Source organism: Colletotrichum abscissum (genome assembly GCF_030869225.1).
Source record: "Colletotrichum abscissum strain IMI 504890 chromosome Unknown Scaffold_15.1, whole genome shotgun sequence".
NCBI lineage: Eukaryota > Fungi > Ascomycota > Sordariomycetes > Glomerellales > Glomerellaceae > Colletotrichum > Colletotrichum abscissum.
Genome location: NW_026850043.1, coordinates 610927 through 630422, shown reverse-complemented (window position 1 = coordinate 630422; position 19496 = coordinate 610927). Strand labels below are relative to the sequence as shown.

The 19496-nt window shown below is 51.5% G+C and overlaps 9 protein-coding genes across 9 annotated transcripts; 4 read left to right on the top strand and 5 right to left on the bottom strand.

Annotated features, from left to right (window-relative positions):
- Positions 1–42: 42 nt before the first annotated feature.
- On the bottom strand, positions 43–1820 carry CABS01_07167 (major facilitator superfamily transporter; the record flags this gene model as incomplete). Its single annotated transcript, XM_060540531.1, has 5 exons — positions 43–326; positions 385–760; positions 832–1110; positions 1170–1552; positions 1625–1820. The coding sequence occupies 5 exons, from the start codon at positions 1818–1820 to the stop codon at positions 43–45; spliced, it is 1518 nt and encodes a 505-aa protein (XP_060403416.1).
- Positions 1821–3276: 1456 nt separating this feature from the next.
- Positions 3277–3809, top strand: CABS01_07166 (endoribonuclease L-PSP; the record flags this gene model as incomplete). The annotated part of the gene is made up of 3 exons (XM_060540530.1): positions 3277–3441; positions 3532–3689; positions 3743–3809. 3 exons carry the CDS (start codon positions 3277–3279, stop codon positions 3807–3809), a joined length of 390 nt encoding a protein of 129 aa, XP_060403415.1.
- Positions 3810–4085: 276 nt separating this feature from the next.
- On the bottom strand, positions 4086–5173 carry CABS01_07165 (uncharacterized protein; the record flags this gene model as incomplete). Its single annotated transcript, XM_060540529.1, has 2 exons — positions 4086–4701; positions 4770–5173. The coding sequence occupies 2 exons, from the start codon at positions 5171–5173 to the stop codon at positions 4086–4088; spliced, it is 1020 nt and encodes a 339-aa protein (XP_060403414.1).
- Positions 5174–6763: 1590 nt separating this feature from the next.
- Positions 6764–7202, bottom strand: CABS01_07164 (dolichol-phosphate mannosyltransferase subunit 3; the record flags this gene model as incomplete). The annotated part of the gene is made up of 3 exons (XM_060540528.1): positions 6764–6925; positions 7005–7073; positions 7155–7202. 3 exons carry the CDS (start codon positions 7200–7202, stop codon positions 6764–6766), a joined length of 279 nt encoding a protein of 92 aa, XP_060403413.1.
- A 920-nt stretch (positions 7203–8122) lies between these two features.
- Positions 8123–8443, top strand: CABS01_07163 (uncharacterized protein; the record flags this gene model as incomplete). The annotated part of the gene is made up of 2 exons (XM_060540527.1): positions 8123–8158; positions 8276–8443. The coding sequence occupies 2 exons, from the start codon at positions 8123–8125 to the stop codon at positions 8441–8443; spliced, it is 204 nt and encodes a 67-aa protein (XP_060403412.1).
- A 430-nt stretch (positions 8444–8873) lies between these two features.
- Positions 8874–10194, top strand: CABS01_07162 (rhamnogalacturonase B; the record flags this gene model as incomplete). Its single annotated transcript, XM_060540526.1, has 4 exons — positions 8874–8927; positions 8977–9170; positions 9227–9899; positions 9946–10194. 4 exons carry the CDS (start codon positions 8874–8876, stop codon positions 10192–10194), a joined length of 1170 nt encoding a protein of 389 aa, XP_060403411.1.
- A 746-nt stretch (positions 10195–10940) lies between these two features.
- CABS01_07161 (uncharacterized protein) lies at positions 10941–12883 on the bottom strand (the record flags this gene model as incomplete). The annotated part of the gene is made up of 2 exons (XM_060540525.1): positions 10941–12420; positions 12480–12883. The coding sequence occupies 2 exons, from the start codon at positions 12881–12883 to the stop codon at positions 10941–10943; spliced, it is 1884 nt and encodes a 627-aa protein (XP_060403410.1).
- A 1986-nt stretch (positions 12884–14869) lies between these two features.
- CABS01_07160 (uncharacterized protein) lies at positions 14870–16300 on the top strand (the record flags this gene model as incomplete). Its single annotated transcript, XM_060540524.1, has 2 exons — positions 14870–15084; positions 15145–16300. The coding sequence occupies 2 exons, from the start codon at positions 14870–14872 to the stop codon at positions 16298–16300; spliced, it is 1371 nt and encodes a 456-aa protein (XP_060403409.1).
- A 270-nt stretch (positions 16301–16570) lies between these two features.
- On the bottom strand, positions 16571–18706 carry CABS01_07159 (dimethylaniline monooxygenase; the record flags this gene model as incomplete). The annotated part of the gene is made up of 5 exons (XM_060540523.1): positions 16571–17130; positions 17189–17578; positions 17633–17882; positions 17938–18432; positions 18536–18706. 5 exons carry the CDS (start codon positions 18704–18706, stop codon positions 16571–16573), a joined length of 1866 nt encoding a protein of 621 aa, XP_060403408.1.
- Between the last annotated feature and the right edge of the window lie 790 nt (positions 18707–19496).

Below are 19496 nucleotides of genomic sequence, written 5' to 3'. Positions count from 1 at the left end.
GAGACATAACATAGCTCGCCATATCGAATCATCACTGCGCTCTCACAAGAACCAGCGGAAGTGAGGGCTCTTAGGTCCATCGCCCAACTTCGATGTCGGGACTTCACTAGCAGTCAAGGTAACACCCTCGGCCCGGTTTCTCTTTCGGTTGTCCCACATCATGAAGAATCCCAGAGCAAGCGCGCATGAGGCACCGGCCACGCCGAATGCTGCCGTTGTGATCAATGCGGGCGCGTATTTTGGAGCATCTGGCTTGCGGAAGATGTTGCTGCTCACAAGACCCATGAGGTTGGCCAGTGGAACACCGATTGAAGTCAGAAGTACACCTGCAGTCTCGATGTCAGTCTCTATCAGAGAACCAGAACTTTCTTAGTTTTTACTTACGCTGATTTTCGTTGACAACATTGTTGTTGTACCAAGTCGACAGAAGCACACTCGGTGCTGAAGTTCCCCAAGTCATCATGAAACAAGCATAGTATGCGAGTTTGATCTCAGCTTCGACATCGTCAATGGCAGCGTAGATGATGAAGCCGATGAACGTGAGCATGAAACCCAAGGCGATGAATGGGAACCGAAGTCGTCGCCAATCTGAGAGGAAAGCAAGGATAAGGAGCATGGCAGCACCGCTGACGTTCGGGGCCACTGTGTAGAGGTTCGTCTTGATGGTGCTGTATCCCAAGCGTTGCACGATCTGGGGCATGAAGAGACCAACGCTCTGGAGGGGAACGCCAAGGCAGATTTCGATGGCGAGAAAGCCGAACTGTGTCAGATTTAATCAGTAAGAGCCTTCTTTTCAAAGTGAAAGAAGCCGAAGAAGGGGCAGATGCTTACCGTCGTCGGATGCTTGAAAACTTTGGCTGCTTCTCGGATCTTCATCTTCTCTCCAACCACGGATGAGCTGTCGACTCGGATGCGGTGGTGGGCAAGTCGCTTCTGCTCCTCCGTGAGGAACTTCGCCTCCGCAGCGCTACGCGGAAGATACCAGAACGCAAAGAAGGAGAACAAGATGGTGGCAGTGGCCTCAATGATGAAGAGCCATCGCCAAGGATGCAATTTGGTGTTGGTGATGTGGAACACGCCGAATGCCAGAAGACCGGAAAATGCGTTTGCCTACGATATGTCAATCATGAAGCCCACGAGTACGTCATAAGTAGTAGAGGGGCCATTACGATATTTGAAGCGGCGTAAAACACAGCCAGGCGTCGCGCAAGCTCACCGCGACGGTAAAAGGTGGTGAGATAGTAGATGACCAGCGGGAAGAACGCCGACTCCGCCATGCCGAGGAACCAACGCAATGCAAACACGCCACCAAAGTTTTGCGCGGCAGCCATAAGCATCGTCATCGTGCCGAAGGTGAACATGAGAATCGGGAGGACGACGGCCGGGCCGAATTTCTTGCCGATGAGGGCCACAAACGGCGCGGCCGCGACGAAGGGCACGAAGAAGATGCTGACGATGAGGTTGTACTGGCCATCTTTGAAGCCGAGATCCGTGCTCAGGCCATCGGTTTCGGCATTTCCTAGGTTTCCCTTATCGAGTGCGTTGAACAGGTCTGGTCGAATAAGTACGTATGAGCGACCACGAGCACATCCTCTAGCGATTGAGAGCGGGAGATGCTACTTACACATCACGGCTAGCACAGGCAAGATGTGAAGGTCCAGCTTTCTGCAGAGGGCCCTCTCGGCGGCTTTGTCGACGACTTGAACCACATCGTCGTCGTAGTCGTTCTTCTTGACGTTCTCGCCATCCACGGATCCATCGCGAAGTGATCCTTCAGCGCGTGTCGCTGGGGTGATCTTGTTGTCCTTTGCGGCCTCCATTATGCGTCTCACGGGCCCTTATGGCTAACACCACAGGAAAGATGCGAAAGGAAAGTTCAAGAATCGTGGTTGGGAGACTCAAGTGGTGCAAACCGCGAGGGAGAGGGAGAAAAATGCAAGGTTACAGTTACCCCAACTGGGACATTGCTGTCCGTGCCTTAGTAGACACATACGACACACATAAGCTTCGGATGGAGTCTGCTGCAGTAGCATTCGCTGATCCAGCATATCCTTTTCCTGATTGACGTATCTCTCATCCCGGTCATCTAGCATCCTTGTGGCTGGTTCGTAATGATGAGAGACAAGCTCGTTGGCGGCCAGAGATAAGAGTGATACTCCAAGCGGGGTCATACAACCACGCGCACTCTCCTGCTCTCTTCGGGTATCCCATCTCGGCCATCCGTCAGCAAGGAACTGTCCGATTGGGTGAGTTCTAGCCTCCATGTCGGCTCACGGTCGGCGAGGAGTTGCGACGAGAATTTGTATGTTCACACGAATCGCGTTACGATACCTAGCGTCTACAGAAGCAACGACGTAGATGTCCAAAGTCGAACACCCTGCTGTGGACGTACGCTAGTTTCCAGGATTCCAGGACTGGTACCACGCACTGGAGGTCTCTAGGGCTCGATGTCAACTATTACTCCTTAGCTTTAGCTCCCCCGTCAGGATGCTTTCAATCACTGCGCATGGCTTGGCCTACCCGTATCCTGTGCTGGACCTCTTGCTAGGAAGTCTTTGCTCAAGAGTGCCATTGGAAGCAAACATGCCATATCTGCATTTGAGGTGTACGGCTTGATAAGGATGGATGCCGATGGCCTATGGCATAGCAGCCCATTTATCAATATGCACCCCGCAATCCACAAAGCTTGCAGCAACTCCATCATAGTGGGGCGAGCCGACGAGAACTGCAGCGCCGTGCAAGCAGCCTCTAGCCCTCACGACGAAGGCCGGTGATGAGCGGTCTGTGGGGGTACAACTCCTATTCAACACCTTTCAAGGCGCGAACATCTCGTAATAGGAACTGAATGGAGTAATGGCCGTGTTAGAAACAAACCCGAGATTTAGGGACAGAAATCCGATTCCGAAGCGACCCACAAATGAATGCTTAGAGAAGATAAGGGTGAGCTATCCGGGGTGTTGAAACGTTGCAATCCCGCTCACCTCAGGATTGCGGGGTTGATAGGACGATCCCTCGCAACTCTCCGCGGGCATTTCAAGCTCATCCGAGAACGGAGACTTCGACGGGTACTCCTATCGCAGAGAAGATGACGCTCACGATGAGTGCGATGGGTCATCGATGGGGTTTGTGAATGACTAGTAGCTTTCATGATGGTATCTCAATTGCGTTTTGGTTGACGGAGTGGCGGTGAGATCAACTTTTGCGCTCATGTAGAAACACACCATTTAGAACCGAACTCAAACCATTCCAGCACGAAATACACGCTTACCGATCACCATGTCCTCCCCAAAGACCCCCGTTCTCACAGATAAGGCCCCCAAGCCCCTGCCCGGCATCTACAGCCAAGCCATCATTGCCAATGGCATGGTCTTCTGCTCCGGCGCCGTTCCCATGGACCCGGTGACAATGAAAATCATTGACGGTGACGTTCAGGCACACACGGTATGTGCATGCAGCACTCCCTAATCAGCAACCCAACTCTGCCATCTCAATTGGACACCGATGTTGCTCATCGCTGACTGAAAACTTCAGCACCAATGCATCAAGAACCTGACCGCGGTACTGGAAGGCGCCGGTACCACGATTGACAAGGTGGTCAAGGTGAACGTCTTCCTCTCGGACATGGATGACTTTGCTGCGATGAATGAAGTTTATTGCACTTATTGGGGTGACATCAAACCTTCTAGAACGTGAGTGTGGTGCCCTCGTTGATCCCATCGAAATGCTGACTGACATGGCAAAGTTGCGTGGCGGTCAAGACCCTTCCACTAAATGTCGATGTGGAGATTGAGTGCATAGCTGTCCTGTAAATCAAAAGAAAAGCTTTGAATGTAGAATTCTTCGAAAATGTCGAAAGTATGATAAGAACGATGGTGCAATGAATCGTCTGTAGCCTTGAAGACCGTGGTTAAGCATCCTTTCCATGTCAGCATTAACCGTGTGGGCGATCTATCACGAAGAGTCCATCACCTCAACAACAAGCATGCCTTCCGTGAAGTTTGACTGGTTTCATTCATATCAGGAATGATATTGTTGTTCTTCAATCGAGTCTCATTTCATCTGAGTGATATCTTCAGAGTGTCCCCTCACAACAGCTCTATAAGCTTGTCGCAAAAGTACGTGATGGCCCTCCTACCATCTTCCAAAGCCTCATCCATAGCAATGAACGGATGCGGCTGCCCCTTCATGATATGCACATCCGTCTTAACGCCCGCATCCTGAAGCTTCTTCCCAATAGCCTCACCCTCACTTCGTAAAACATCAAGCTCACCAACAACCACAACAGCAGGAGGCAACTTGGACCACTCGCCTTCCCACAGAAGCGGGCTTGCCTCGGGGTGCGCCCAAGTTTCCTTGTCGGGGAGGTAATGGTAACGATACCACATCATCTTCTCCGCCGGCAGCGCGGGCGTGAACTCGTTCTCCTTCCACGATGCGTGCTCTGGTTTCGTCGAGTCCACTGTGGCGGTGTTGTCTGCGACGGGCACAGAGAGCAGCTGTGTTGCCACGGTCGGGAAGTCTGGGCGCTTAGTTGCGCGCTGGCAGATGATTGCCGTGAGGTTTGCACCTGCTGATGAGCCTCCGATTGCGATGCGCGAGATGTCAAGGTTGAGCTTCTCGGTGCCATTTGTGGAGATGGCCCAGAGGACCGACTCCCAGCAGTCGTCGACGGCTGCAGGGAAGGGATTCTCTGGCGCGAGTCTGTCAAGGTTAGTATGTCCTCTTGCAACTCGGATTTCAAGCTGCAGTGCCGTCTTGTGCCACGGGACTCTACTTGCCTATAGTCTACGCAGATAACGACGCATTTCGCCCGGTTGCAGAGGTGCGTGGCGATGACATTCTCCGTGTCAATGTTGCCCAAGACCCAACCGCCGCCGTGGAACCAAAAGCATAGTGGCCACCCCTTGGCCGGCCTCTCTCCCAAGGGCGTGAAAGCTCGCAGGAGGATGTCAGGCCCGCGCGTTTCTTTTCTCGGAATGGTGAAATCCTCTGAGCTGGCGACCTCGAGCTTAGGGCCGGCGCCCGGGATCAGAGTGCCGCTTGCACGAGACGCGGAGATGGGCTGGTGGTGAACAACTTGCTTATCGAAGACAAACTTGTTGTAAAAGTCCTTGTACTCGGGGTTGATGCGGTCGACGACCGAGGGATGCAGGGGGTAGGGTGGCTCGGGCATGATGGCGATGTTTTCGCAAAGGGTGATGATAGTTGGTCAACGGGTTGTCGGAGACACGCGGATTGCTGTGATGCTTCACTTCTTAGCTGTGCGAAAGCAGATGGCTCAAGCTCTCGGCAACATGCCGTCTTTAGCCGGCAAACTCCTCCGAGCTCCGGTCACCGGCCGGACGCCCTGCTCAGCCAACGTTGCCTGTGCCACCCCGCCCGAGGGTCCGTCGCTGGATGATCAGTCTGTCATCAACGGCAAGATTATGCTGGCAGCTTTATCGGTGAGTGGAGCAGTCGGGAAGCTTAACTTCTGGCCCGACGTTGCTCTCAGGGGTCAATTTGCGTCATGCTACCCCTCCGAACCCCGCAGGGATCAGAGCATTTGACAACAATTGACAAAGATGAACCTGTTAGCGCATGGGAATAGGCTAGAAAGCGAGTTCGAGCAGACGAATGGTTTGAATATGCTTAAGGCTCATCTCCAAATCAGGCCATTTGGACGACTGGAGCGCCTATTGGGGTTCAGGAATAAGATGTAGACCCTGAGCTCTAGCGCTTGCTCTTAACCAGAGCAAGCTCACCATGTCAGCACTCGTTGGTACACCGAAAAGAAGCTTAAGTGAGCTTACGTTCGAAATGGTATCGCGTTGTCCGTGTATGGTCAGGATGACAGTGCACAGTTCCGGACTGGAAGGAAGTCGTCCAGCTTGCCGAGTTCTAGTCCATGTTCAATCAGCTGGCCACGACACGTCCCAAGAGACAAGCAATTTTTCATCCAGCTTATCATCTTGATTCAATAAGGTGCCTCGTGTATAGCTGACAGATGTCGGCTATTAAAGACGGAGCAAAGACAAACATAGCAGGCATGCTAGCCCAGAGAGATACCGCTGTTAGGTAGCAGGTGTTCATGGGCACTTCTTGCACTGGCGGACAGGCACTTTGGCGAGATCAACGGCGAGGAAGGCGGTCATGTTTAACAAATTCTTTTCAATCGCACCAAGAAAAGTATGCTGCAATGGTCACAGGCTCCTCGATCTGTTCGCGTGATTGAGCGATTCTACTCCCACTTGGGTCTAGAGCGCCACCGGGAACAATGATCGTGGTCGTGAGTCTCATCACGACGACTGGCTTGTTGCAATAACGGTCGTGTCGCGGCGTTGCGGTGTTCATTGAATCGAAAGTCTAGGTCTAACATAGAGTTATCCTGAGCAACTTGAAAGCCGATAGATAGGTCACAGGAATCCGATGATCAAGGGTCCACCAGGCATTGATAGCTGCTACTTGTGCCAGTATACAGTCATGAAAACTTGACATTAACCAGAGTGTAGACCCTTCGCAGCTCTGAGTCTCGCAATATCAAGTATTCGTACCGAGCTTTGCCGCTTCTCTAGTCGCCTCATCCAATCGCATACGTGGCAGGGATGGTCGTGTTGTACGAGTCTCGGGTGGGCGCGGAAAACGTCAACGTCATGAACGAGGTACTAGAGGTCGACACACCATTTTCATTGAGAATCTCGAGCTACATCCCCCAAATATCCTACAATATTATCTGGTCGGCTTTCACATCGAGTCGTGGGTCTCTTGGGGTTTCGTCCTTTCCTTAGTCCACATCGACACCAAGCTTCCGCAGGTCGACGACGGCCTCCTCGATCTCGGCCATGAGTTCCTTGTGCGCCTCGGGGACATCGTTGAAGGTCATAACATTGTATCCGAGCTTGGCGAGGAGGTAGGAGCCGAAGGAGATCAGGGCCCAGAAGGGCAGCTGTGTGCACGAAGTACAGGTTAGCAAGGTTGGGTCGGGTCGCAGGGGTTGCTTCGAGATTGTGATCGCGGTTACGTACAACGGGGACAACATCGTTCTGAATCTTGGCGGGGATCGGGATGAGCTGGAGGAAGAGAGCGAGGTAGAGCTACAAAAGAAGATTGACGGTTAGCAGACGCTTCATAGAGAGGTGGGATGGCTCTGGACACAAGGGAGGGAGGGGTCGTACCGAGCTCACGAGGAGCGCAAGAGAGATGGTCTGCTGAGCGCGGGTCATGTTTGCGGATGGTATAGGAAGCCCGATATGATTGATGGTGCGAGATGTGATTTGCAGCTGTTGTCTTTGAGCAGAAGCAATCGTGGCTGAAAGGAGTGACTGGAAAGCTGGCGAAGAGATGACGATCCTCGTGCCCTTGGAAGCACTGACAAGTGGAAAAGGAGTCGCGAAGCTGTCCTGAAATCTTGGTGGAGCTCTGAATGACTAAGCGCAGCTGGGGCCCTGTCACCCTGTGGCAGTACGTATCCCTGCATTAGCGCACTTTACGCGAATGGCCTACCCGCGACGGTGGCAGGCGCGACCTCTTCGGATCCTTCCCTTCACTCATTGCTGAGCGTTCCATGAAAATGACAACTCCCGTGAATGATGAATGCCTCTCACATGATCTTATGGAATATATTTGAGAAAGATTACACTTTATCAAAGTAAGTCTCTAGCAAGAGTCTTTCCGGGACACGTCAAGAAACCTAGCCCACTCAAGTCTGAGCACCCATGTGAACGAGGGTACCGATCACGGAAACAGGTCTTACCATGAGGCTTTCCCATGATTCAGGCCCCGAACATAGCCTACTGAAAACAAACTTCGATTCCTGTCAAGTCAGCTCATTCGTTTCGAGTAAAGTAGTTCAGTCGTGATACTTCGAACAAAATGTGCTTCGTAAGACTCAAACTGAGGTAAACTCATATTTGCCGCGTTGCCATAGGATGACATGCTCAGGAATCGAAGACTCGCACCAATCGCATCACAGGCCACCTGCTGGATCAGCGTCGGGACGGGCTTGTTATGAGACTTGGGTACGACGATGATGAGGGGAATTGGCCAGTGCAGGAACACGCAACCTCCGTAACTCTATTACACGCTTCTATGGAACAAACTTTTGGGGTCCAATCTACAATGAACTGGAAGAAGACTCGCTGACATGTTCACCCGGTCGCCCGAAGATGGCGGGGATGAAGTGTGTGGCAGACCGCTTGATCATTACGACTGAGGGGTTCTTGAGGTCAAAAGCTTTATAGGCAATATTGCCGCGCTCGGGGAGTATGGTCGTGTCCTTCACGTCATTTTCTGTCAGCACCTATATGCAGTTGACTTCAGGATGTATACCCTAGGCTTTCTTAGCCGCGTATCTGCGCTCTTGGGGACGGCATGTGGCGACTTTGACCTCACGACATCAGACAGTACTTACACGATCGACAACAACGGTGGACTAGTATTCGAGGTTAACCGGTATAGGAGATGAGAAATCAGCCACCCTTCGCTTGGAAGATTTCAGGGAAGCTGACGGGAATTCTAAGCACAAATGGCGACATTACCAGTCTGCTCTACGACGGTGTTCAGTTCAAGGCACAAGCAAGATGTCACAGATCAACTCCGGTCTAGGAACCTCAACGGTCACAGCCGACACGTTGAACGGTCACGTCAAGATCACCGTCAAAGCCAGCTCACAACCCTTGACACATTATTATGTAGCAAAGCCAGGCGACCCAACCATCTAAATGGCGACTCAGATCACGGGTGAGATCGCTTCTGATTAGTTGCGATGGCTTGCCCGGCTCAAGCGCAAACAGGTACCGACCGGAGTGCATGGCGACGTTGCCGATCTCGATGGATGCGTAGAATTTGAAGGCAAGGATACGTTCAATTGTCTAGATGACACCACAAGATGCAAGATGTACACATCTGACCGTTTCATTGACGACCAGGTTCACGGCATGAAAGGCGATGTAAGCCATAAGAGAACAGTCACCGGCTAACTGAAGCTAACGATTGTAGAACGTCGGGGTGTGGATGATCATGCCTGGCAATGCCTACAAGCACTCTGCTGGCGGCCCTTTAATGAAAGACATCAATTCGCAAAGCACCGGCGATCAAGAGCTCTACTGGTATATGAACAGCGGCCATGTGAGGACCGAGCCTTGGCGATTCGGGCTTCTTTGGCCTCACGCGTCTCACGCAATGCGCTTTACGTAAGTATTCTCCGCCTCCTCAACCTGTCCTAGGATCATATTGACAAGTCACGCAGAAGCAGCACTCGGCCGCCGTCAGCGGACGTTGACATGAGCTTCTTCGACTCGTTGAACATAGATGGCTACGTCCCTGATAGTGGGCGTGGAAGTGTCTCAGGCACGGCAACAGGAATGAAAGGCAGTGCCGAAGCTGTGGTACACTGGTTCAACCAGGACGCGCAGTACTGGACAAAGGCCTCCAGGGGAAAGTTTACCTCTCCACTGATGAAGCCCGGGACATATATGACGAGGCTATACCGGAACAAGTTTCCTGTCGCCAATACCAGTGTGACGATCACGGCGGGCGGAAAAGCCACACAGGATATCGTGGCAACCGATTCCGAGCCGTCAGTCATTTGGCGTATCGGCGAGTTTGATGGGCAACCCTCTGAGTTGAAGAATGGCGACAAAATTCAAAGGCTGCACCCCTCGGATTCTCGCATGGCAAGTCGGGGAGGCGAGTTCACTGTCGGCTCATCCCAAACCAAAGACTTCCCCATGGCCTTGTTCTCCAAGATCGGAGGTAATGCCACCGTCAACTTCGACCTGGCCCCCGACCAACTGGGTGGGGTCGTTCTGCGCATCGGAACGACGCTTTCGTTGAAAGGTGGCAGGCCTAGTGTCAAGATTAACGAGTGGGAAGAAGCGGATCCAGGGGCCCCGATAAGTTATCATCATCAAGGCAATCCCGTACGGATGCCATTTGGGCATGCTCATATTCTAACACAACTCTTAGACACTCATCGACTCTCGCGGCGTAACCCGTGGTGCCTATCGCGGGTTCGGCGACGTGTATAGTTGGGAAGTACCTGCGAGTGAGCTCAAGACGGGACAGAACACACTTGTGATTGGGGTGATTGGGAAAGGAGATGCTGATTTTCTGAGCGCCAACTACATCATCGATGCTGTTGAGTTGCAGGGTAAAGGAGGGCCCAAGAACGACACCTCGTCATATACTTCTAGATACCAGCGGCGTTTCCAATAATACAAATGAAAATGAGTGGCTACATCTTGTCAATCGGCTTTATACTTCTCACTTCCAGAGCGTTCATCTAATAAAGCATGCTTTCCGTCAAAGCGGTCGCTCACAGCTCCCATTATCTGTAGTTAGAGCAAGTTCAGAGCCACATCTTCCCTATTCTCAGACTGCTCCGGCCTGATCAGATCTGAAGTGGATGCAAGAGAAAAGGAAGGGAAGAATCGAGATCGCTAAAGACATCAGCAAAAACAAACATCGCTCGACTCCAACCTTAAAGTGAAGACTACTTAGTCCTAATTACAAGCACCATGCGTCAAAAAAACTTACCGAGCTCTTAGAAGCTTCCATGCAATCATAAACAGCAAAATAACAAATCTACAATTTCCGAAACCGAGAATCGAACTCGGGGCTATGCCTAACCTCTCAAAGAGATGAGAGGGCATCATGTTGGCCACTACACCATATCGGATATGATGATGGAGTCGTGGTCCACCAGTAGCCATCATAAACTCCACACTTTGCACGGAGATATTCCCACAATTTCATCTTCGTAACTTGGCCGGCGTCCCATACTCAAAGAGGGGCTAACCTGTACTACATTTTACTGTTCTCTGCGGTTGACTTGGGTCTATGATGGTCAACAAGTTGTTATGTCTCCTCGTCTTGGCACAACATTAGCTACAAGGTATTTTGCTTACTTGATGTACGGAAAGTCCAAGACTCAAAACTTGCATCTCAATATCCACGAAAGATCATGAGTCAGCTGCCAATGTCGAACTGCCAATGGACCTTGTTGTCGTATTCTTTTGTTCTGATGGTTGTTCAAGGGAAGCCTCGTCGAGTTCCCATTCCCACACCTCTACACCTCCCCCAGGGGCCCTGACGGCAATTCTGTACTTTCCTTCGAACTGACTGACGGTGGCTTGCCGTCCCAAATTGGTAGGAACCTTGAGGTACTTGCGGCCGAATAAACCATACCACACTTCCTTCGCTACCTCCAGTTCTTTCTTGTGTGGGAATGGATTATGATATCTCCGTCTGCTTCCCGTGACGAAGTTGAAAAAGTCAATGCCTTCTCCATGTGTCATCAACGCACCACGATCAAAAAACGCCGTGGGCCAGAAGCCTTTTGGTTTTCCTTGCTCATGTTCTTGCTTCACGTAACCTCCATATTGAGAGTGAGTGACCCTGTCTTTCTCGATGTCCCAAGCAATGACCATGACAGACCCATTGGGCACATCTGGGATCCAGAATAAGACACGATGTCCGTCGTCCGGTTGCCGAATAAGGATGAGGCCGATCGCCAAGTTGTTGCACTTGTCTTCTTGTCCAAGTCGAAGGATCGAGTTCTTGGCCTTGACTGAGCCCGTCAATGTCTCCAAGCAGATTGCGTTACCATCTTTCAGCAGCGCGACGGCGACGTTACCCCATATTCCAATCCGGCTAATTTCTGCTGGCCCAGGAATCTCGGCCAGCTTTTCGTGCTTCCATCTCGGCTTTTCTGACTTCCATATAGAGTGTTTGTCATGCCAGAACACGACAAGTCTTTTCCCGTCAAGATGTACTGGGTGGAGTGTGATAAAGTCCTGGTAAGTCTGGTATACGTCAAGAACTCGCTTGCCCTTTTTCCAATCCCAAAGAGAGGCGCCTATTTTATACTGATGCAGTATGATGTATTCTGAATCGTGACCACAGATGGATGCTGTTTTGATTTTGTAAATATCCCATGAATGGGACTTTTTGGTGTCCAGAGTGCCCAACTGCTTTCCGGTCTGTATATCCCATATGACTACGTTGGAAACTCCATCTACACCGATGAGATGACTCCCCTTCGATCTGATGTAGTGTATGCCGTTGTTGTACGTGAGTTGGTGTACCTTGGTAACCTTCATCGGCCCGATGTCTCCGATGGTATCGTTGCTGATGACGATTCCACTGCCTGCTAATTCAGTCTCCGGAAGCAGCATTCGGTCATGAGCGTTTGGCGGCAAATCCTGTAGCAAATCGCCACAAACGCTTTCAGCGTAGGATGTGAGGGATTCCAGCCAGAGGTCAATGGTATCGCTGTTGGCGACTTTGATCTGTCGATTGGCGCCCACAGCTTTGCGAATCCTTGCTATTTGTAGAGTGACATCGGAGACTTGTCGCAAGAGGTTCGTTGTGTCTTCCTTGATCAGACCTGCATCGTTGCGAATGACGACGGTATCATCCTTGATCGCTTTGGAAGATACACTGCGAATGATTAACACCAACCTCGATAACAACATGAAAGCTGCGGTAATACTGCTTACAGGTTCGCTAACTCGAGAGCCAAGTTCAACGAGCCTTTGTGCGTCTCGAGCATCGTTTTCAGCTGATTGACAGTCTCCTTGCCTCCCATCGCCCACCGCGCTGGCCCAGTTCGGCCACCGTGATTCTCGAGCTCCCCCGCGATCTCCGTTGTCACACCCAAACAGTTCCCGACAAGGGCCAATACGTGTTTTTCGAAGGCAGCGGGCAAGGAGGCCTTGGTGGCGGTATCGTCGATGAGAAGCTCGAGCACGATGCGCAGATCGGACAGTTCTCTGCTGACAGCGGCGAGATCTTCGCGCGCATCGCGACACGTTCGAACAAAATTCGTCACAGCCTGTGTCGTCTTCCCAATTGCGCCAATCAATGTGATACAAGCAGTTGTGATTGAAAGTGGATCGGCCATTGCTCCTGAATCTGAGGATGAGAAGACAGAGAGTGCTCGCGAAACATCTTGTAAGGAGAAGGACTGACAGCGTCTCCATAACATATCACGTAGGTGTGCCTCACGCTGCGCCTCGCCAGTTCTATTTGCTCAGCCACAATTCCTGGCATACATCTGTAGACGAACGATAACGTGTCAAACTGTAGAAACTCGTGCTGACATGCAGGTTGAGACAGCACTAAGACGGGTGATAGGCGGCCTCTGTCTGCAGGCAACAACTAGCTAGACCCCAAACAGTCCAAAACCATGTCCAATGAATGCACACCTAAACAGCGATGCGAGTCTCAACGTCAGATGTCGTCATTAGACAGCCTGGATAATAGCAGGCAACGTTGTTCCCCAAGCAGAGGACTTCAGTGTTACAGCATAGCAGGTGAGTTATATCGGTGCGGATTCTCTTTGATAGATTCCACTCAGTCTCAATAAAATGGACTGTAAAACACGACTTCGTTTGTGGCCGACAAAAGGATGAGCAGCAAGCGAACGAGTATTGCCAAACCATTACAACTCCGAAGACTCACTAAACACAGATTATTAGTTTGTAACGACTTGTCAAAGTTAAGAATAACTCTGAGACAAAAGCAATCCGACTGCGCCATCTCGGAATCAGACATGTCAAGCAAGGCCATATCATGTCTCACGGTGAGGGAGCACTTGTTTTTTCCCTCCATAGGTCAAGAACAAAAGTAACTGCCGTCAACAGTCTGAGATCAGCAAAAGTTTTGGACACTGTGGGAATTGAACCCACGACCTTTCACAAGCAAGCGCAATTATTCACATCCTCAGGAGGAGAGAAATGAGATGCGAAGCGAAAATCATACCCCTAGACCAAGCGCCCTATGACTGGTGACTGGGGAGCCTGCAGCATCCACTAAGATCCGCAAACAGATCTGACTGGGTCCTCACAGAGTCGCAAAGTCTACCCAGCAAGTTAAGTACTCATGGAATCCACGGTCAGCTCTCAGGGCTACTAGCGAGCCACAAAGCACATGGACATGTTGCAATTCCTCGAAATTGGTGTGATGATTGGGAGCGAAATCATGGAAGGCGACTGGAGGAACATGAGCCTGCGCCCAGTTGGGTTGGGGAGTGGATCTTAATTCAGATGGGACTCGTGCATATTACCGGAGACAACGATTGCGGCATATTCACTCGTATTATTCCCGGGAGATGAGAAGATCTTCGGCCAAATCTGGAAAGTGCCAATGTCAAATTGCGATCAAGTGATCGGCATTCCAGAGCACGGAAACTGAGACATACTCATCTAGGTAGCCCGAAAGGCCGCCGAGGGTTTCCAGCCGGCCTGAGCCTGAAGCTTCCGGTTGCCTGTATCTGACTAATTTCGCGGTATAAGAACTGTGGAACAAGACCCGTAGCAGTGAGTAAAGGGCTGTCAGATCTTCTCAATTGCTGTTCGTAGAAATTAGCGGTTTTGCGATTTGACGCGGGCTATGTTGCGCAAGACCTTGAGACTGGGTGGTCGAGGGTTTAAACCTTGTTTCTTGTTTGATTGTAACCTTTGGTAACAGTATGGGTTGTCAATGTAGCTACTGGGCAGTCGTAAAGACGAAATTTACACCTCAATCAAATTCGTCACTAGCATATGCATGTAGGACTGACAAAAGCCATGTGTTCTTATTGATGCCTTCGCCCAATATTTTGATCCAGGTCGCCACGTGGTGGTCTAAAGAGGTTTGGGGGCCATTCAAGTTTCCATCATGGAATGCAAAACACCACCAATCCAACTGTTATGATATTGCCTGAGGTCCAAATAACAGCACGCATTCCACAACCTCCGCCTCGAGGTCGCATGCAACAAAAGCAGCTGATTCCTGACTTTTCGTTAGTTTGCCAATCTTTGACAGTCTGCATTCACACACACAAATACTTTATTTAGCACAGCTTCCTTCGACAATAATTATCGAGCTATCGCTAAACCACAGCATCATGTCATACCGAGGCCCGGCGAAGAATCCGCTGATAGTGTTATCAGACGGAGTATGGACTGGTCGAGAAGCCAACTCAGAGTCCAACGTACAACGGCTGGCAAATTTGGTGTGGGGAGAATCTGGGCTGCCTACAGACGATGACTTCGCACACCTCCACCCTACAGGAAAGGCCCATTATGTCAACAGCGTGCCCGTAGGTAGCACGTTCATGGAGTAGAAGACCCTTTCTTGACGATCCTCTTGAAGAGAATATGGCTAACCGAGGCCTTCAAGCCATGTAATTCACGGTCTCAACGTCCAAGACATCGAGCAGCAATGCATAGATACCTACGAGTACCTAGTTCACGGCTACACCCCACAAGAAACCGAAATATGGATGTTTGGTGTTTCGAAAGGAGCCTTTATCGTCCGCTCCGTTGCGGGCATGATCAATAATTGCGGGATAGTGAAGCCAGTATACGGTCTGAACGGAGATGTTGATGTTGACAAGACACACCAACTCTGCCAGGAGGTCTATCGCATCTACCGATGTTCGTCAGAAGCCAACACGCCAAAGTCAGAACAATCGCGGATCTTTAGAAGGAAGCACAGCTGGGCGTTGATCGGAGATGGAGACGTCGTCGAATCGCCGATTCGATTCATGGGGCTTTTCGACTCAGTCGGGGAACGCGGCATCCCAGGGTTCGCGGGCGCAGTCGGCGTTGACTGGCCCAAGTTGCATGATCACCATGTATCAAGCGTCGTCTCCGAAGTCTACCACGCCGTCTCGCTACACGACCGCCTGTACGCTTACCAGCCGTGTCTGACTTCCCGCGACACAGAGTATGGACCGTCGTACGGCATTACGGAGCGTTGGTTCCCAGGCACGCACTACGATATCTGTCGACAAAGTTTCAAGATTGTGAGGGGCGTGCTGCCGCAGCGACTCGAGAGTCTTCTGCCGGCGTGGGCTTGGTCTAGCAAGGCGATCAAACCGAACGAGGTCTTGAGCGATCTTGTCTTCAAGTGGATGCTGGAGTGCATCGACGCACATGACCCCTCGGGACTTGTGATACCGAAGAACACGCTCTACCATGAGCTAGATGGGCTTAAACACAGTATTTTGGAAGGGGAAAATACTGGCGATGGCGATGTCTACAACCACATCCTTCAATTTGCCCCGTTCGGACGGTACTTTGACCTGGTGTTGTCCACGGCCTTCGGAAAGTGGCAAGATAACCAGCTTTATAAGATGCTCTTCGCCTGCAGGCCTCGTCTAGTTCCCGAGTTCAACGCGTCAGTGTACAATTACAGAGGTCCCGACCCTAACTTGGATGGGAGAATCATACAGAAGCTGGCCAACCTCCCATCAAGTTCAACGGCACCCGAGAAGCAACCTGAAACGCGATACCCATCGACATCATACGATGGATGGCTCTTGAGGCGATAGACCTGATCGAAACTTGGTGCATTGTGTATATTGCTGGAACTCAGGCACAATCTGTAGAGGTTTAGCTCATGGAGATAAGTGCACTACGGGTGTAATGTGGATCCCATGCTTCCATGGGCTGACAAACAACTTTGCACATATTCTCTGTGATTGTGTACTAATACCTAATTACGACTATGAGTTATCTCGTCTGAAATGAAAATCTTTCTTGTCGCTGGTCTTATGAAGTAGAAAATCTAAACTTTAAGGAAAATGGTCGTTAAATCGTTATTAAGACTCGAGGAGGCGTATTTGACCCCCCTTCCGCGTCCATGGGTGGAACAAGCTCTTGGTCCACTCCCACGTATGGATGGCCATGCTCATCGAGCCGAACAAGAAAAAGGGTATCAAGGTGTTGGCGATCATGTATAGCATACCGCCAGACCGCTTGACGATGTCGTAAAGCTCGCCACGAATGATGCGCAGCGACTCCTCCTCGTTCTTCCAGGGTCCCACAAGGCGGAACTTTGCATTGAAGTTGCTACCCATTGCCCAAGTGTACAAGGCCTTGAAACCCTTGGAGTAGACATAGCTGAACCGTGGTGCTGAGCCCATGTCGAGGGCTAGCTGGTATACGTAGCTCTCGTGGTCGACACCGCGCTTTTCGGCCCACGGGTCTCTGCCACATCGAGGGTGGAGCTTCCAGTCGATGTCGTAGCCGGGTAGGGCGTTCGGATCCAAAGTGAGTCCTTTCGACGGTGTTGTTAGGCCAGGGACGTTAGGGTACTTGGATCTGAGTAGTTGAAGGATCCAGTATTGGGTCTGCATCTCGGCGAGGGTGGGAATTGCACCTGGGAAGCTATGTTAGAAGCAACATTCGTAGGGAACATCTGTGGTTGAAGACCTTACCCAAGTTCGGCCGCACGAAGCCAATAAACCCTACTGATACATCGCTGCTGTGGTAGATGGCTCGTACATCGGCTGTGTCGGGTGTGCCATAGCTCTTATCGAGGAAAGGGAAGCGGCGGGTGTAGCCAGTTGCAAATAGAATAACATCAGGCTTCACCACCATCTGCTTTATCTTCTCCGACTCTGGTCTACCGGTATCGCGGAAGTGCAACACACCATCGTCGTCAACATACTCGGGCCAAGGCGCAACGTCAATGTATCGACCCTTGGTGTCGACGTCAAGCTCTTTGATATAGAAGAAGAATCGGCGTATCCGCTCCATGGCCGAAAGAGGCGGCCGCCAAGGCGCTGAGAGGTATGGCACAGCACGGGTGGATTTGGCCGGGAAGACTGCGATCTTTGGTTAGCCGGTTCCTGGATATGTTGGTGCGGATGACTGCATACAGTGATCGATGTGCATCCTCTCCCGACGCATGCCGCCGACATGTTGGTCCCAGCCCTCAAGCGTCCCACCAATTAGCGAGAATGTAACGTCGATCTGTTGGTTGTAAAAATCCCAAAGCAGTTGGCTCGACTGCAGTTTCTGGGGAACATATGCAGTGTCGAAGAGACTAGCGATGGAACAGTCAACGGGTTTATCGTTTACTTTGCTATTCCTGCCCCAGAACCCGAACATGATTGGTGTCGGTGCAGTCTACGACAAGTCAATATCAACCTACACAATATATCTTCAAAACATCGAGGCTTACCTTGGGCGCAACGACGAATCCATCTCGGTGGCACATCACGACATGTTGAACGGTTTCTGTCGTCGCCGCGAGTTGACCGAGGTCTTGACCAGTCTCTCCCGTGCCGACGATGACGACGGTGGGTTTATCGCTCTTGACATCTCGTAGTTGATCTCGGCTCTTGAATTGCGATGAGTGGAGGACCTTGGGGACCTTCTCCAGCCCCGGAATGTCAGGAATACGGGGTTCGAGGTTGAGTCCGGAGCAGACGGCAACGGCATCACAGTCGTAGTCGAAGGTTGTGCCATCATTGCGGGCGACGGTGACGATATGCCCTCCGCCATCTACTCTTTCAGTGCGAGTGACCTTAGACGAGCATTCGATGTGAGGTCGAAGCTCGAACCGATCACAGTATTCGTTTAGGTACTGTACATAAACAGCCGGGGTGACATAATCAGCGGCATCTCGGGGCAGGCGGTGATCGGAGAAGGCGGTCAGGTATTTAGACGAGACGAGCTATGGCCATGCTGTCAGCCTCAATAAACCTTTCTCTCTGTCCGATGGGAATGCATGGTTTGAGGAATAGACAGTGGGTTGAGTTCAGTAGTGGCAAACTTACTTCAGCGTCCTCGTACACTCGATACTTGAACGTGCCTCCGATATCATCCTCGGCCTCAAAGACCCGGATCTGGATAGGTTCAATCGCGAAGAACAAGTGTGCCCATTTCAGATATCTCGCGGTCGCCAGACCCGCGGGTCCGGCACCGATGACAGCGACTTTGAGAGGCATATTCGGTTAGCGTGCGTGGCCGTGAACTTTCGACGTGCCCTATATGCAGGGTCCTCCGATGTCGTGAAACATGAAGGGACGTCTTTCAAGAAGGGGGCACCACCCTCCACCGCCACGAGAGAATAGCAGAAAGCGAGAAGGTAAGGGCACGAGGGATAGCGGGAAATTTGGTGAGGGAGTGGGAGAAAAGTCCGCTCATGAGACGATGTGGGAAAACGGTCGGGTCTTATGGCTTACCTCACACCTTGGACTAGCATCGTCCGCACAGACAACGCGGTACACCTTAGTCTAGGGACGACGGCGAATCTCGGTGGGTGGAAGGGGAACCGAAGGGGAGGGAGGTGTGGTAGCGAAGATGGAACGGTCAAATTCTGGTTTGGGTCGGCCCAGTCCAGTCTCGTCTGGTCTGGTCTTACTTTGCCTTCCCGAGTCTCTCGTTTTCCCGACAGCCCGTCAGGAGTACCGGTAATAGAGAGAGAGAACCCCTACTCCAAGGCCAGGAATAGGAAGAGGAAAAGGACCGGACCTAACACCGAGCTAATGGTTCGGGGCCCATACGTGCGTATGGGCGAACCAGTCCGTCGGAGGGATCCTCTCGACCCTCCCATGCTAGTGAACCCAATTGTGAGGTTCGGTCGTGGTGGATAGACCTTGCCAAGGGTGCAGTAGCGCCACTTAGTCCCATGCGACAACGAGGTCTTTCCTTGTTCTCGTCATCAGACCCTCGAGACCTAAGCGGGGTAGGCAATATCTCCAGCGGGGCGGTCCCCGCGAGAGGGATCGGCTCTTG